This window comes from Jatropha curcas, chromosome 7 (assembly GCF_041381405.1).
Source record: "Jatropha curcas cultivar XTBG-Jc1 chromosome 7, XTBG_Jcur_1.0, whole genome shotgun sequence".
Taxonomy (NCBI): Eukaryota; Viridiplantae; Streptophyta; class Magnoliopsida; order Malpighiales; family Euphorbiaceae; genus Jatropha; species Jatropha curcas.
In genome coordinates, this window is record NC_143157.1 from 25,932,666 (window position 1) to 25,948,701 (window position 16,036).

Consider the following 16,036-nt stretch of genomic DNA (forward strand, 5'->3'; position numbering starts at 1 on the left):
TAAAATTGGCAAGTTACTCGCCAGGTTCCATCCCTACCCAGGTCTAGATCTTATCATGGGTTGGGGAACCCGCCCAACCCTCTTGATAAAAAAAAAAAAAAAAAAGTTAAAGCAATTTTTTCTGAGCCTAAGCCCGATTTTTTTATAGTCAAGTCAGATTGGGAGTGTATACAGGGCAACAAGGTAAAACACACATGGGGATCTGCTAAAGCCCGCGAGTACTATGGATGTGGATTGAGTGGGGCTACTGGGCCAGGCCCAATTTCAACATAAATTTTCAAAATTTTTTTTCAAGCTTTAGAGTCTACCTAGAAGCAGAAAACCTAAACTAACCCAATGAGATCATCAATGTAAGCCCATCAACTAAAGCAAAGCCCAATTACGCATAATATAAATAGCTTAGGATATATGTATATATACACTTTTTTTTTTTTTTTTTTTTGAGTATTGGGGGAGAGGGGGATTTGAACTTTATGAAATTTCATTAGAATTTAAGTCAATGTAAATTAGCAGTTTATTCCAATCCCTTGTACGTCAAAAACAATAGTAGCACTCACTGAAAACATCAATTAGGAATTGTATTAAATCATAGGCTGAGATGCAATCAGAATGTTCTCCCTACAAAACTGCCAGAAGCCAGCCAAAACTTCTGCACCTCCCTACATAAACACTGACACTAATTTTCACAGCATGATTAAGTGGAAAAAAAAAAAAAAAAAAAACAAAATGTTAAGTTCTAGACAAAAAAATGAAAATATCAAGTAAAAAGCTACCATAAATAGTATTTTAGCCATGATTTAGCAATGCTATAAAGAACATCAAGAGTAAATCCTACTTGTTTTTTTGTAGAGAAAATTCATTGTCCTTGGCCTGCTACTTTTTCTTTCTCTGTCTCAATTAGAATATTTTCCAAGTTTTCGACGTTTCCAACCTTCTCAGTCCCCACATCTCCAATATTCTCTTCTCTATTCCACAGTTCGAATGCTGCTGCCTCGACCGAAGTAGTCATACCCATACTGTTACCTGTATGAATGTTAAAATCCACTCCTAAAGATTGTTCTCTATCCAAATCCTTTTCTGCAGTTTTATCATCATCCTCAGAAGCACTTTCACCAGAACTACTCTCATTATCCATAGTATGCAGGGAGTCTCCGCCTTCTGTTTCATCAGCCTTCACATCAGCCTCCACCATATCTACATCCTGTTCAGGCAACCATTGCTGTAGTGGAACTGCATCACTAATAAGTCGCCCCGTTCTTAATCTTTCCCTGTAATCCTCCATTTCTATTCTGTATCTTTCTTTATCTTTAATGGCTTTCTCCTGATAAACCTGATTAACAAAAAGCATCATGAATGTTACAAACAGCTGGAACAAATGTAAAATGACAGTGAAATATGAAATACAATGTATTTCTTAGTGCCAGGTTCAGTCGAGCTTGCCACCAACTGAGGCATTAAAATAATCGATTGTAATATAATTATAAGAAAAAGGCAAAAGGTAAACGAAATATATATATTTCTTACTGCTTTTTCAGATTCTTTTAGCTTGTTCCATAGTTCACCAATCATCCTACTAATCTCTCTGTCCTTTCCTGGGTAAAGGGGCTTCAATCTTGCATGCTGTTCAGCAAAGAAGAAGTTATAGCCACTTCTATTTGGCTTTGGATGAGCAGGATCCCTCCTTTTTATCTCATTTTTCTTTCGGCGGCGACGTTGTGTGCCTGATACAGTACGAGCATTACCAATATTGTTGGCAGAGACATTATAATGCTGTGGCATTTGGCATGATTGGTTCTGAGGTGCCTGATAAAGAACACCTTTGAGCTTCTCTGTCCCTATTGTGACAGTAACAAGATACCCACTCTCAAATTTCCCATCAATCACCCCTATAACTTGAGAACTTCCAGATGATGCTGCCACAGAAACATACATATTAAAAAGGAGGAAAAACTTGCTAAACAAAAATTTAATAAAGCTGCAAACTTTACTTTGAATATTAGTGATTTTGTAGCGTGTGGATGAAAACAAGTTTTTCTTTCCTCCACTATTTTGTAAATTCAAAGAAGATAATGTAAAGTACAAAGGGGAAACAATAAAAAAAGGAATACTGGCTTGAGAAAAATGAAAGAACATGAGTTTGAGCAAGGAAAAGAGACCTCCACACAGCTCTGCAGTGTTTGTCCTTTGATGCTGGGATGTAGCTGCTTGATATTCAGGTGATGGCTGCACTGTTATTTGTGCAGGAAATCGTGTTGCCATTGGGCTCTGCAATGGGACTACAAAAATATGCATTCTATTAATATGAACATTTATGAAAATATATCAAGCAAATGAGCAATGAACATACCAGATGAGCCAGGAGTCCAACCCCGGGCTTTAAAAAAGTAAAGCTGTTCATAGTGGTGAAGCAAGGAACCATAGTACTTGCGAAGTACAAATGACGCGTTTGTAGCAGTAGAAGGAAAATTGAAAATTGCAGTAACTTCCTTCCATCTTCTCTCTCTAATAATCTGCAATTCCATCCAAATAATTGGAATTACATGACCATGCTCATCAGTATTAAACATAAGGAATGAAGAACAATATGTCACAAGCGCACAGTTTATAACTTCATATTTAATCAATTTCAGTGGTGGGCTGTCCAAAGAACATATCATGCACAAAGTTGGTGGTACAGAGACATGTCATTTTGTTATTGTCACTGCAAGTTAAAGAAACAGAAAAATCTAAATTCCAGAGAATTTGGCATACATGGCCATAACACTTGGAAATATCACAAGGAAAATGGAGTAGATATTGTCTCTTAAAAGCCTAAAAAAACATATCAATTTTCCTGTTTTAAACAATTTTATGGAAACATAAATTCCAACAGAAGCATATTAGAGGTCCATGTAAACTATAAGCAAAAGCTTCTATATTGATGTAGTAGGCATTTTTAGCAGTAAGATAATTCGGCATCTTTATCAATAAAAGAGACATCACAGACATAACCTTGAATCTAAACTCACCTATTCATACAAAGCTTATTACCAATCAAGTTAAACAAAAAATACAGCAACTAATGAATTTCTCATATTACCTTCTCAAGACCACCACGTGCAGTCACCTCCACAAAGAGCCGGTGCAAGTCCAACTCCCTTCCTCCTATAATGGGAATCCTAAAATCATAGGCAGAGTATGTTAGAGCATACTTGCATAATCCCATATCAAGATAAAGCTGATGCATATCTCTGTGAGGTGCTTTAATAGAATAGACTTCACAATTTAAGCCATACATACTTTCCAATCCCATTCTTGAAATAGAACTCACGTACAGAAAGTATAATCATAATGCTAGCTACGCAACAAACAAATAAGCCTTACACACTTTGTTCAAGCAAATTTCTTGACAGGACACATCAATTGTTAGCATCCAATGTTTACTGTTTCTTTACCTATTATCAAAGGATGATATAGATATAAAAAACAACCAACATGATATCTGGTGTCCTGTGACTAGACACAAAAATTCCTTTTTATCCCAGCAATTTCATTAACCTATCATAGGTAACCACTAATTCTTCCTTAAGGATCCATACAAATTAAGATTCTTTAATTAACATCTTTTAGACCAGAACATTGGTTCTTCTAGAGTAAAATCACTGGCTTACAGAAAAGGAAAAATAATATGAACAAATTGTGGACAAAGAAAGAAAATTTCACCATCGAAAATTTCTAAATAAAGTTCGTAGTTAGCTAGTCAACTGGGACCAAATATAGGAACATTATTAGAGTCTTTGTTAACTTTAGACATGTTCAGAAATTGGAGTGAGAACACAGTAACTTTGATCTTAAAAGCATAAATATGACATCAAAAATTACAGAAGGGTATCCAATCACATTACACTCGATAAATCAAAAACATTTTCAAGAGCCAGTAGCAGCAATCACCAGCAAAGACAATTTCAAGCCTACAGTAAGTAGTACGTAGACACAGTAATTTTTTGCTTCTCGACCAACACATTGCTACTTGAATTTAAAAAAACAGGACCCTTACATTTATTATGAGAAGGTTTGGAATGAGGCCTTAAAAATAGGCATGGGGAAAGGCGTTATGAAGCTTACATAAACTTGGTTCCCATAGAAGCATGGAGCTTCTCCAAAGTAGCCATGAAGAGCTTAGGATTGGCAGTAACATCTTCATATCTTGCCAGAGGTGCTGGGTATTGAATATAGTTCATAACTGGTTCTTTCATAAGCACTGTGCTCTGCTTGGCACAAGAAGTTGATGCCATTTCACACTCCACTATTCAACCATCAAACACCTGTCTACTATTTTACTCTTGTCGCTGCCCTACAGACAAATATAGAAGGACGGAAACAAATCAAGAAAAGAAAAAGGGAAAGAAGAAAAAGTTCAGAATCAACAAACAAATCAAAATTGCAGATAGAAAAACAAAAAGTTCATGAAAAGCCAAAAACCCAATAGATAGAGACAAACCCACACAGGAAAAGGTGGAGCGAAGTTTATTTAACAAGCCAAACGTTAGCTATTAATAATGGAGATTGCAGTTGAGAAAACAGATTAAAAATTTAAAATATACTAGCAAATAGAAAAAAAAAAAAACTTGATGTTCGTTAACGACCTCAGTTGATGTAATAACTCCCTGTAAGAAGGAAGAGATTCAATGCCCTAGAAAAGCAAATGGAACGTTAAAGCTGCCATTAGCCATGTATTCATCCAGAGGCCTCAGCTGGATGTAACATCTAAAAGAGCCCATCAGAGCCAAGTTCAGACCTTTCTTATAGACAGAGACCAGAAGAGTTGACACTTTTTTAGACTTTTACAATAAACACCCAGATGCTTAAAAAGTCCATCTTTTCTCCCTCTTAAAGCACACTTCACAGGCCTATATAATGCTATATTAGCAGCAGCTATTTCCTTGTCTGACATTCTAAAGATATTCTGACATCTAAAGGGTATTGCAAATATGCAATAAAATTATGTGATGGAACATATATATAAATATATATACACACATATACGGGTAAATACAGTACAAGTCCTCTCCTTCCTTCATTATCTTGTTCATATCTGACACTGTTTCAGAGTTAAAGATAGACATAGAAGATACCATGGATGGTGGGGTTTTTGTGGGGCAAGTTGTCCATCAGCCAACAATATCACCCAACAAAAAAATAATAATAATACAAAAGAAAGCCTTAATATAAACCCAAAAATAACCAAAACCCACCTTTGCCCAAAAGACCACCTTCTTGAAAGTTCAAATCAGAACTGTACTCTTCTTTTCTCTTTAATGGAGGATAAAGAAATATAACAATAGAAATAGAAACATTAATTGCCCATAATAGAAAAAATAATATGAAATACAAGACTAAACTGTTCCTTATTTAATTTTATTTTCCCTTTTCCCCTAATGTGAATAAACAATATATTGTCATTCTGGTCATTATTATGTTTATTGTTTTATACGTATATGATAAAAAAGAAAATAGAATGAAAAAAACCCAGATAGAGGAATGACAGATATCAGAGTTTAAAATAAGCAAAATACTTAAAACAATAATTAGAAAATGATTATATAAAAAAGGGACTTACCCACAGTGAGAATAGATAGGCAGAATTGAGCATGCAAATATGAAATGACAATATAAGAGAGGCTGCTTAAGACTAAACCCTTATTAATAAACAAAATGAAGAGATTATATAAAATATATATATGTGTATAAATATTTAATCTCTTTCTCTATCTCTAATTCTCTATTTGATAATTTTTGTATGGCGATAAGAAATTGCTGAGAAGAAGAAAAACGAAGCCCAAATCTATCTAATAAAATGAATTTACATATTTACCCTCGTTAGCTTTTGCTTCATATCTAAATGATGGAGGGTATTTTTGGGATTTTGGGAAACAAAGAGTGGTGGTGGCTCATATCATGAGCTAAAAATGGAAAATAATAAATTAAAAAAAATATATAGTAAATATATGAGATGATAATGTAATTTTTAGAAAAAAAACATAATAATAATAATAATTAGCAATAAATGGTTAATAATGGTGGTGGGTATATTAATGGAAGTTGGTGAAAATGGAGGTTTGGAGTTAAAGAGATAGATTTAACCAAATAAGTAGCAAAACGTGTCCTATTGACTTCCCGATTGAAACGGCACTAACCCCTTTTTAAATTTTTAATTTTATTAATTAATTTTCATGGAATATCCCAAAGTGATAAGGAAAAAATAATAAATGAAAATGAAAAATGAAAGGGTGAAAATGTGAGATATGGGTGCCGTAACATTAGCTGCCTTAATATGTAATTAAGGCATTTAAACACTTTTAGAATAAGTCCCATCAATCCCATAATTCTCTCTACCTCTCCAAAATGTCTATTAATCTCCTTATTTTAGTATATGCTTAATTGCCTATTATTCATTATAATCATCATTGCCACCAACCTTCCTTTGCTTCTTTTTGAGATTATGGTAAATGGGTTTTTTTTTTTTTTTTTTTTTTTTTTTTTTTTTTTTGTCAATTATGGTATTTGGGAATTAGGGTTTTTTTTTTTTTTTTTTTTCTCTTTGGTTATTGTTCTTGTAAGGTAGGCAAGGTGGTAGGTTTTGTGATTTGGTTCTTTTTGTGAAGTACACTTGTTGATTCATCAACCTTTCTTTGTAGTTTGTATTTAAAGTTGGCAAATTTATGTGTATTCCTTTTAAAAATAAATAATTAATAATAGTATATTTTCCTCAAAGATAAGACTTTGAAATCAAATTCCTCATCCCCTAATTATCAAAATCAATGTTTGAATTCACATAGGGCTCTTGTTTAATTTATTTGATTGTGTAATTTTGAGATGATAAACATAATTAAAGTTTTCTTTTTTCAATTTTTGGAAATGATTGTGTATATCTAATAATCCATTTTATTGTTTTATTCCGAAAAATGTTTTATTTCGAAAACAAATCCCTTTTATTTTTACTATTTTTAAAATTTATATAAATACATTCTAAAATTAATTTGCACAAATCTAAATTTAAATTTAGTATGACTTTTATTGAAAGCTAAAAATACCTAATTCTCACATGCCCTTTTTTTCGTTGCTTTCACTCCACGACAGGTCGTTCAAAAGTTGGGTTGCATCTCAGAACTTTTATGGGCCTCGCAAAACCCGGTCCAGCCCTTTATCAACCAAAAGATAGGCCTTTTTAATAGGCCCACAGAAAAGGGACCTGATGCTGATATTCTAAAAGCCTATTAGCGAGGGAGTAACCGTTTTCAGCAAAAGCGAATAAACCAATTCTTTGTTTTTTTGGCGCTCGGTTTGGTTTTATAAAAACCTTAAAAATCAAACTGATTTAACTCAAAAATCAAATCAAAGCCGAACTGACTTGATTCAATCTATTTCGCAATTTGATTTGGCCCAATTTTCTTTATAAAAAAAAAAATATATATTTCTTCCATTTTTTCTTTGTATTGGTTTGATTCGGTTTGTACTGAATTTAGTGAATGTTTATCACGAATAACAATACATTATTTTTAAATAACGATGGAATCACTCAATCATTATTGTAATTATTATTTAATTTATATTATTTTAATAAAAAACACAAAATAAATTGTCATTTGACGAATTGTTCTCAAAAAAAGCAAGTGATTAAGAGAAAAAAATAAAGAAGAGAAAATATGGCGTAAGCATGCACAAAAACCAATCAATGGAATTTGGATCACTTCGTTGACAAGAAAAGGAAGCCATTGTTATATACCAGCAAAGCAGGTTGATATTCTTTGATTGAACTACATACACAGAGATTAATACTATTTAATTGTTTTTTTATAATATTTCTCTTCTTTTTGAATGGAAAAAATAATAAAATAACTGCATAACCAAACAAAGTCTTAAAGATAGAGATAAAAAAGAAATGTTAAACGATGGGGTTTCTATACCTTACCTCAGTGAAGAGATTGGCATGCTTGTGATAAACTTCAAGTGGGTTCATTATTTTTATTAATGAATTTTGCTTAGACTAGGAATAGTTTAGTTACTCTTTTATATATATATATATATATATATATATATTGGAAAAGAAAGGATAAAAATGAAAAAGAAGAAATTAAAAAGGAAGATGTGCAATGAATTGTATATATATATATATAGGTATAGGCATATATGCAATTGCATGGAGGGGATGGAAGTGACGCAGATTATGGAAATGGAAGCAAATGAAATTTTTGAATGTGCAATGAAAGGCAGATGGGATGAAGTTGTAGAAGCCTATGAGAAAAATCCAAGCCTTCAAGAAGCAAGAATAACAAGATCAGAAGATACCGCATTGCACATAGCAGTATCCGAAGGGCGAACTGAGGTAGTGTTGAAACTATTGGAACTAATTGGAGACAATGCATCAAGAATTCTACGTATAAAAAATGAGAAAGGAAACACACCACTGCATTTAGCAGCAGCACTTGGAAATGTTACAATGTGTCATTTCTTGGCTGCAAAAGATGCAACTCTAATTAGAGCTCGAAATTCTGAGAGTGAAACCCCTCTTTTCCTCTCAGCTCTTCATGGAAAGAAAGATGCTTTCCTTTGCCTTCATTTTCTTTACAAAAAAGAATATAGAGAAACTGACTATTCTTTATGCAGAAAAAATGATGGAAACACTATACTTCATTCTGCTATTTCTGGAGAATATTTCTGTAAGTCTATTTTTGTTCCGATGTTGTTCTTATTGCTTTTGTTGCATTTTTTTCAGTGAATTTGATTTCTGTTGACAGGTTTGGCATTTCAGATAATTTGCAATTATCCAAATCTGGTTGATTTTGTCAATGAGTTTGGTCTATCTCCTCTGCATATTTTAGCCAGTAAGCCTAAAGCATTCAAAAGTGGCAGTCACAGTTCACCACTTGCTTCTCTAATATACCGCTGTAAGAATTTCGCCTCAGCTTTATCAGACAGTGTTAGTTAAAGACTGTGATCTTGTCTGCTTTTCTCCTGTAATATTGAAGTGTTGCTGGTTTTGTTTGTTACAACAGGTATAATAGTTTATGAGCTTCAGGAGGAAACCCAAGATAATACAGCATGCCAAAACAATTGGGGAGTCAAAAAAGTTCCTAAATATCCACCAAATTGTGAAACTGGCATTAACTTTTATCGTGCGATCAGAAAGATTTTCCAAGCATTAAGTGAGTTATGGCACATTATGCTTTATAATATATGCTGAGTGAATATATATTTGAAATGTTAATAAGCTACATTGCCTTCTTTGTTTTTTGCCAGCTACAACACAGGAAACTAGCATAAGCTATGGAGTAAAACAATTCTTCCTTGGAAGAAGGGCTGGAATTGAAAATGATAACTTGAAGGATGAAGAGAATCCACAGCAAACAAGCAGCTTGTATTATGGTAAGCAATGATATTTAGGCTCCAGGTTAGGACCCTTTAAAAGAATTATCGGCTAGTTTATATGTTCTATCTGATTTTTGCCATATTATATAATTGGCTCATATTCTAAAGTAAGCTCATTCTGAAGACGGAAACCCAGCAAAGAAAAAGTACGAAGAAACACGGATTTATCCTCCAAATTTTGCAACATGTTTCCAGTTCTGCCAGTTCATGGCTAATATGATACTGATTATTCTTGGATTTGGTAAGCATTTCTTCTACAGCAACCTTTTTTCTTCTAATTCTAGCTTTGATGAAAAGGTCAGTTACTATGTATGGTTTTATCTTCAGGCATTTCAAAGATCAAGCACATCAAAGAAAAAAAAGAGCGACATGTATGGGCTGTGCAGATAATGCATGAACTGGTTCAAAGAGCTTCTTCTCAAGGGTATAAATATAATGGCCAAAATCCAAAAACATCTTGGCCCAACAGAGATGGAGATGCATCTGAAGTTTCTAAAGCTCTACTTTCATCAGAGTTTGACGAGAAATCTGAAAGTAGAGATGCAAATCATGATGGGTTAAGTACTTTGACTGCAGACCAAGAAGAACATCAAAAGGGGAGAGATGAGCATGGAAAAGGTAAAGCTAATTCGTTTCATCTTAGGAGTCATATAAACTTCATTTTACTTTATTTTCCAATTCAGTAAACTGAATTGGACTTTTGATATATAAATGAATTCTGCAAAATTTATGGAACCGTGTTTAATAATTTATGAATGCACACAGCAGAGAAAAATGACAAACCTGTACTAGTGGCTGCAAATCTTGGAGTGACTGAAATGGTGAACAAGTTCATTGAAGCATATCCATATGCAATCCAAGAATTGAACACGCTTCAGAAAAATCTTGTGCTCCTGACATATGAGAAAAAGAAGACTCCAAAATTTTGCCAAAAGGAGACACCTATACTGATGGCAGCAAAGATGGGAATAACTGAAATAGTGGATAAAGTCTTAAACACATTTCCTGTAGCTATTCAAGATCTGGACTCTGATAAAAAGAATGTCGTGCTTCTAGCAGTTGAACAAAGACAAACTGATGTCTACAATCTGTTGCTTAAGAGGGCAATGCTTAAGGAAAGTGTTTTTCGTCAACTGGACAATGACGGAAATAGTGCATTGCATCTTGCTGCAAAATTTGGCGATCATCGGCCGTGGTTGATTCCAGGGGCAGCGTTGCAGATGCAATGGGAGATCAAGTGGTACAATGTAAGAAAAAAAAATGATTCGTTCTGTTCTTTTGTTCTGCAGTTAACTTGGTTCATTCTTGTAATGCAGTTTGTCAAGAAATCAATGCCACCACATTTCTTCGTAAAACACAACAGCAAAGGCCAGACACCAAAAGAAATTTTCACAGAGACACATAAAGACCTTGTAACTAGAGGAAGCGAATGGCTTACAAAAACTTCTGAGTCGTGCTCGGTTGTTGCAGCACTCATCGCAACAGTTGCCTTCGCAACTTCAGCTACTGTACCGGGTGGTCTCAATCAAAATAATGGCCAACCAACTCTAAAAGACGAGCCAGCATTTAATGTCTTTGCCATTGCATCACTTGTAGCTCTCTGTTTTTCAGTGACTGCACTCATCTTTTTTCTAACAATTCTTACCTCCCGCTACCAAGAAAATGATTTCGCAGTAGATTTGCCACGGAAGCTCTTTCTCGGTTTAACATCACTCTTTACATCCATAGCTTCTGTGTTGCTCTCATTCTGCGCAGGGCATGTCTTTGTCCTAAAAGAAAACTTGAGATATGCAGCTTATCCATTGTATGCTGCAACATGCTTGCCAGTGACCTTTTTTGCTCTTGCACAATTACCTCTCTACTTTGATCTTGCAAGTGCTATCCTCAAGGAAGTACCTCAACGTAGCTACAAGCACAAGGTTTCTTCGAACCGCTCTGTGCATAACTGAGGTTTTGGAGGCTTTTTTTTTTTTTTTTGTTTTAGTTTCTTTTATGAGAATGATGAAGAGTGATTTATGCATTTTTGTTGTTTGGAGTGAGTTCTAGTGCTCGTGCAGTGTTAACATCAATGGTGTAACAATTCAAGTTTATGCAAACTATGGAAAGAAATTTGCATGCGAAAATCAAGTACGCACAAAATTTCAAACCAAAAGGAAGTGAAGCAATTTATCTTTATTCCAACCGTAGTCCAACATATTGGAACCTCAAATAACGGAGAAAAAACCGTTTATGCTCTGTAGAAGAAATTTACTTCTTAAGCCAGTGTTAATTACATGACTGTTATTAACTCAAGTGTAATTTCTCACGTGGCACTTACATGGGTGACCAAACTGCATTTCTACTATAACAGAAAGCAATTAATCTGCCACCAATCCTATCTGTTGCATAAAATCCTGCTGGAAGGTTCTTGACAAGATCCAACATCACCGATTTGTTATCTGCAGATTAAGCATCTCATCCAGCAAGACTTCCCAGGAAAGTTGGCATAGCTCTGCCCTGTAATGTCCGAAGCAACTACAAGCAAGTTCTTCTAGCAAGAGTTTCCTTGTCCAGAAACTACCATAACAAGATCCATGAGAAGCACAATATCAGTGATGGAGAACAGTATTTAAGTGCTTCTACGTACTTCCAGAGAAACACTTCTCCAGTGTCTTTTCTTTGACATGATCTGAAATAGAAGCTTCTGGATTAGCGATAACTATTAAAGAAATAAGTTGCACCGCAAGAATATTAGCAGCAGCAACTAGAGAACGTAAAATTGAAAATGAAATAACTTGGTTGTTTTGACTGAAGCAGATAATTGTAAATGCAGTAGCACCATAGCTCTGGATAGTGGAAAAAAAATTAAAACAAATCCATAAACATTAAAACAACCATCACTCCATACAACAGCCATTCATGTAAACCATACTAAATGAATCCTTCAAGTAACACACCTTACAGGATTGAGGAGGCAATGAGACCTGGCGAAAAGCCTTTCCAGGTTCTGTTAGTTGCCGAATCTCTTGAAGCTGGCCCATAATATTCTCCAAAAGTTGCAACTGAGTTTTTTCTTTTTCCATGTTCTGCGTAGACACATTGAGCTTCCCTCTGCCCTCTTGTACAATCCTTAGCCTTTCCCTCAGCCTCCCAACTTCATTATCAATTTTAAACCTCTCATAGTCAACAATAGACATGGAATTTCTTCTAAAATCAGAAAGCATGGGTTTTCTTAGTGAGCAATCCATAGGTGAGAATCCACTAGTTATGTCTGAGCAGCTTCTTCTGACATCCTGCTCAGTTTGTGACCTGCTCATATTTGGACTATCACAAGATCTTGGGATGTCTAAGGCAGCATTCACAAACAGCTTTTCACTTCCATTTCCTCTGACTTCACCAGACACACTAAATTTGTCATCAATCATTCGAACATCAGGAACAAAAGGATCCTTGTTGAACATTGTATTACATGAACCTTCGTCTTGCTTCTCTGAATCATCACAAGTATATGAAAAAAAATTTTTTGTTTCATCACCGGCCTGAATTGTCTTTGATGCTGACTCATGGCTTGCACTAGTGACATCAATTTGCTGCTGTACTTCCCTGAAGGGGGTGACAGTTTTCTCATCCTGCAAATTGTATGTTTCAGCAATTGAAAAGTTATATTGTGCCTCCCCTTCCTGAGACATTGGGCTCTTTTCCAATGATAATGGCTCCATCTCTCCAAACTCTTCATCAATCTCCCTATTGCCACTTGATCCTAGTTTCAAAGAGTCAACTTCATCCAAATCTGGGTTTGGTAACTTTTTCCCAAAGGTTAGAGTACGATCTTGTAATTCAATAGATCTATCTTCGGAAATTTTGTTTGCATTTTCCATCTTTTCCTTCCCACAAATGGATTCACCTGAATGTAGCAAAGAAGCTGCCCTTCTTCCACGAGAGGTTCCAATATCTTGTTGATCAGAATCAAACTGCTCACTCCCAAAAATCATTTGCCTGTAAGTTTCAACTTCCTTCTCCAAGAAATGTTTTTCCCTTTCCCTTCTTATTAGGATCTCTTTAAGAATGCTCATTTCTTCAAAATCATAAGCAGATTTTTCTTCTATCATCCTCTGGTATTGTCTAGCTTCCATTTCTATCAATGCCTTTTCTTCTTGTAGACGCAGTATCATTGCCATGGCCTCATCTGCAGCAGTAGCAGCAGCACTCCTCTCTTTCTCAAGCTCAAGGTACAAAGCAGTACAAGCTGCGTGCTCCTTTTCTAGTGCTTGTTTCAAGACTCTAATTATACTTTTATCATTACTATCAAAGAAGCCCTCACCTTGTGCATCCAAATTCAAGTTATCAGCAGGTAATGCATCCTTCTGTGTTAGTTCATTTTCATTTATAGGTGCATTTGATTCAAAATCAGGGGACTCTCCCCCCAGCAAATCCATGTCTACAGAAGAGACCCTGCCATCTAAAATTGCATAAGCACATTAGAAGCAGCAATAAAATCTGCAGAAATAATGTTAGCATTGCATATGCAAGAATTGGGATGCATTCCGGATTGTGTTCATAACATTTTGATTGCAGGAATTATGTAGGCAGACCATCTAGGAGTCAAAATGCAAACTTAATCCTAACACCTGAAAGCGTACAGTCCAGAAAACACAGAGCAGGATATGCAACTTCGATACTTCAAACATAATTGTTATAATTTTCATTCAGTTAACAAATTACCTCTTGCATTGGAAAATATGCAAGTATCTGACTATAATGGAAGGTTTGGTAAGTTGTATAGTATAGGGGAACCATTTTTTACAGTCCAAATGAAAAAAAATTAAAATATTGCAGAACCCATCTTCACTCTTCAATAAGCCTAAAATTTCTCGGGACATAAAGCACAAAATTTTGATCCCATATGAAAGTGGTTAAGGCAAAATGAAATATGAGAACCATGCTAGTTCACACTAGAAACAGGTTTAACATAAACTGAATATTAATTTCAAACAAGTATTCACACTCACAAAGCTGAGAATTGCCATCAGGTATTGTGCTGCCTTCGATACTGTCATGCACCAATTTACTAGCACTGGCAGGAGACTGAAAAGCAGCTTGTGAATCCAACCGAGAAGGATCATATGAGGAAACAGAAGAAGACCCCCCATTATCAGTCAAACATTTCCTACGGCGCCTAAGAGCATGTCGTGCTCTCTGAGAAGAAACCCCCTTCCCCTTGATATCAAACCTCTCTTCTTCCCAAATTGAATCAAAAGGGAGTTTGCTCTTAACAGAGAATTGGACAGAGGATATCTTCCCTGATGGGCTGTCTACTAGCACCGATTGCCAGCAACTACTATCACTATTGGGGTCACCGAATAGTCCATTGCAAGGGCAAGGCAGAGCCAATCCAAACAAACCCAAGAATTTTGAGGCAAGATAAGCAAGAGTTGATGCACAAAGCAGAAGATAGGCAATAGCAAGATCAAGAAATGCACCCACTAGCCCACTAAAAGTCCAAGATTGTATCTCATGACAAGACATTTTCCTAGAAAACAATTCTTCAAGAATCCAGTCGATTAAGTAAATAAACCTGTTTCCTGTTCAATTAAGAGAAAACCGAAGAAAAGAACAATAATATGTCAAGCACAGCATTTTCACTCAATTTTTTTTTATCTAGAATGTAAACTATGAACAATCCTTTGTTTGATTGCCAATAAAACTGCATAAAATTCATAAGACTCTACTAAACTGAACCCAATGCAGCTGCAGAGGTTACTTATATGCAAAACCCAGAAAACCCAAAAAAAGCAAAATTAGAGAAAAAGAAAGAGTAATCCCAAAAGTCTTTTCCTTTTTCTAATTGTTTTTTTCCATTGTGCACTGACTTCATTCTCCTTCAAAATTTCTCAGAAACCAAACAAAATAAATAAACAAATACCAAATAGATTACTAAATGATAAACTCAGTGTAGGCATGGGTTACATGTATTGACTCACAGAACTGCTATTGAGTGAACTCGGCCACGAATCATCTTTGGTTTGAGCTGCTATGAAGTTTCATAAAAACAGACAAAAAGGTTTTCTAAACTATAGAAAGAGTTTGTCATTCAAAAACTTTTGGCTCCATTCCCGAGATAGATACGGCACCGTTTGCTGTACCCGCATGTACTTTTGAATTTTGATTGTAGTCCAGTTTCGTTAATGTCACGCGCCTTTTATTCCGTCACCAACTTTTAAGGATCGTGTCTGCCAGTCGCTATATGGGTGTGGATTGATTACCGTGTGACAGCGTAACCGTTACCATGCGGTTTTGGCTAGGAAATTACAGTGGGAACTGGGAAAGGCGTAATTAAATGAAATTAACAGCGTCTAGAAAAGACCGTTACTTACCCTTGGGTCAAGCTAGTATAATACAAATTAATTTTTTTTCCCTCATTTATAAATCTCATAATTGCGGGATGAAATGATTTATTGATTTGATTTTGACCAAGTCAAATAAAAGATGTAAATTTGATCTGATGGGTGAAAGAAATCAATTTGAATTGATTTATCTTAATAATCAAATTAAAAGCAATTGAATCAAATTAATTTCAGTTTGATTTTTTTGATTTTAACCGTTTTTATTCACATCTACACCTATAAGTCTGCACAGTGAAAAAGTTCAC

General features: G+C 35.1%; 3 protein-coding genes across 11 annotated transcripts; 1 reads left to right on the forward strand and 2 right to left on the reverse strand.

Moving 5' to 3' along the window:
• Positions 1-547: 547 nt before the first annotated feature.
• Positions 548-5,770, reverse strand: LOC105633176 (HMG (high mobility group) box protein with ARID/BRIGHT DNA-binding domain-containing protein). Of its 6 annotated transcripts, XM_012215750.4 has the most exons (8): positions 5,600-5,770; positions 5,235-5,292; positions 4,105-4,333; positions 3,080-3,158; positions 2,348-2,510; positions 2,157-2,276; positions 1,525-1,913; positions 548-1,330 (listed from the first exon to the last, which is right to left on the reverse strand). In XM_012215750.4, exons 3-8 carry the CDS (start codon positions 4,272-4,274, stop codon positions 857-859), a joined length of 1,395 nt encoding a protein of 464 aa, XP_012071140.1. In that variant the 5' UTR covers positions 4,275-4,333; positions 5,235-5,292; positions 5,600-5,770; the 3' UTR covers positions 548-856. The 6 variants fall into 6 exon arrangements, with proteins under 6 accessions (XP_012071140.1, XP_037492641.1, XP_012071138.1 ...); XM_037636713.2 differs by lacking the exon at positions 5,235-5,292 and having other exon boundaries at positions 4,105-4,328; XM_012215748.4 differs by lacking the exon at positions 5,235-5,292 and having other exon boundaries at positions 5,600-5,769.
• A 2,343-nt stretch (positions 5,771-8,113) lies between these two features.
• LOC105633178 (uncharacterized) lies at positions 8,114-11,700 on the forward strand. Of its 2 annotated transcripts, none has more exons than XM_020678923.3 (8): positions 8,114-8,699; positions 8,778-8,927; positions 9,036-9,185; positions 9,280-9,405; positions 9,533-9,649; positions 9,736-10,026; positions 10,174-10,655; positions 10,725-11,700. In XM_020678923.3, the coding sequence occupies exons 1-8, from the start codon at positions 8,126-8,128 to the stop codon at positions 11,355-11,357; spliced, it is 2,523 nt and encodes an 840-aa protein (XP_020534582.1). In that variant the 5' UTR covers positions 8,114-8,125; the 3' UTR covers positions 11,358-11,700. The 2 variants fall into 2 exon arrangements, with proteins under 2 accessions (XP_020534582.1, XP_020534583.1); XM_020678924.3 differs by having other exon boundaries at positions 10,177-10,655.
• Positions 11,548-15,519, reverse strand: LOC105633179 (uncharacterized). Of its 3 annotated transcripts, none has more exons than XM_037636672.2 (4): positions 15,369-15,519; positions 14,397-14,969; positions 12,350-13,846; positions 11,548-12,076 (listed from the first exon to the last, which is right to left on the reverse strand). In XM_037636672.2, exons 2-4 carry the CDS (start codon positions 14,911-14,913, stop codon positions 12,027-12,029), a joined length of 2,064 nt encoding a protein of 687 aa, XP_037492600.1. In that variant the 5' UTR covers positions 14,914-14,969; positions 15,369-15,519; the 3' UTR covers positions 11,548-12,026. The 3 variants fall into 3 exon arrangements, with proteins under 3 accessions (XP_037492600.1, XP_037492598.1, XP_037492599.1); XM_037636670.2 differs by having other exon boundaries at positions 12,345-13,846; XM_037636671.2 differs by having other exon boundaries at positions 12,345-13,846; positions 15,355-15,461.
• Positions 15,520-16,036: the final 517 nt, after the last annotated feature.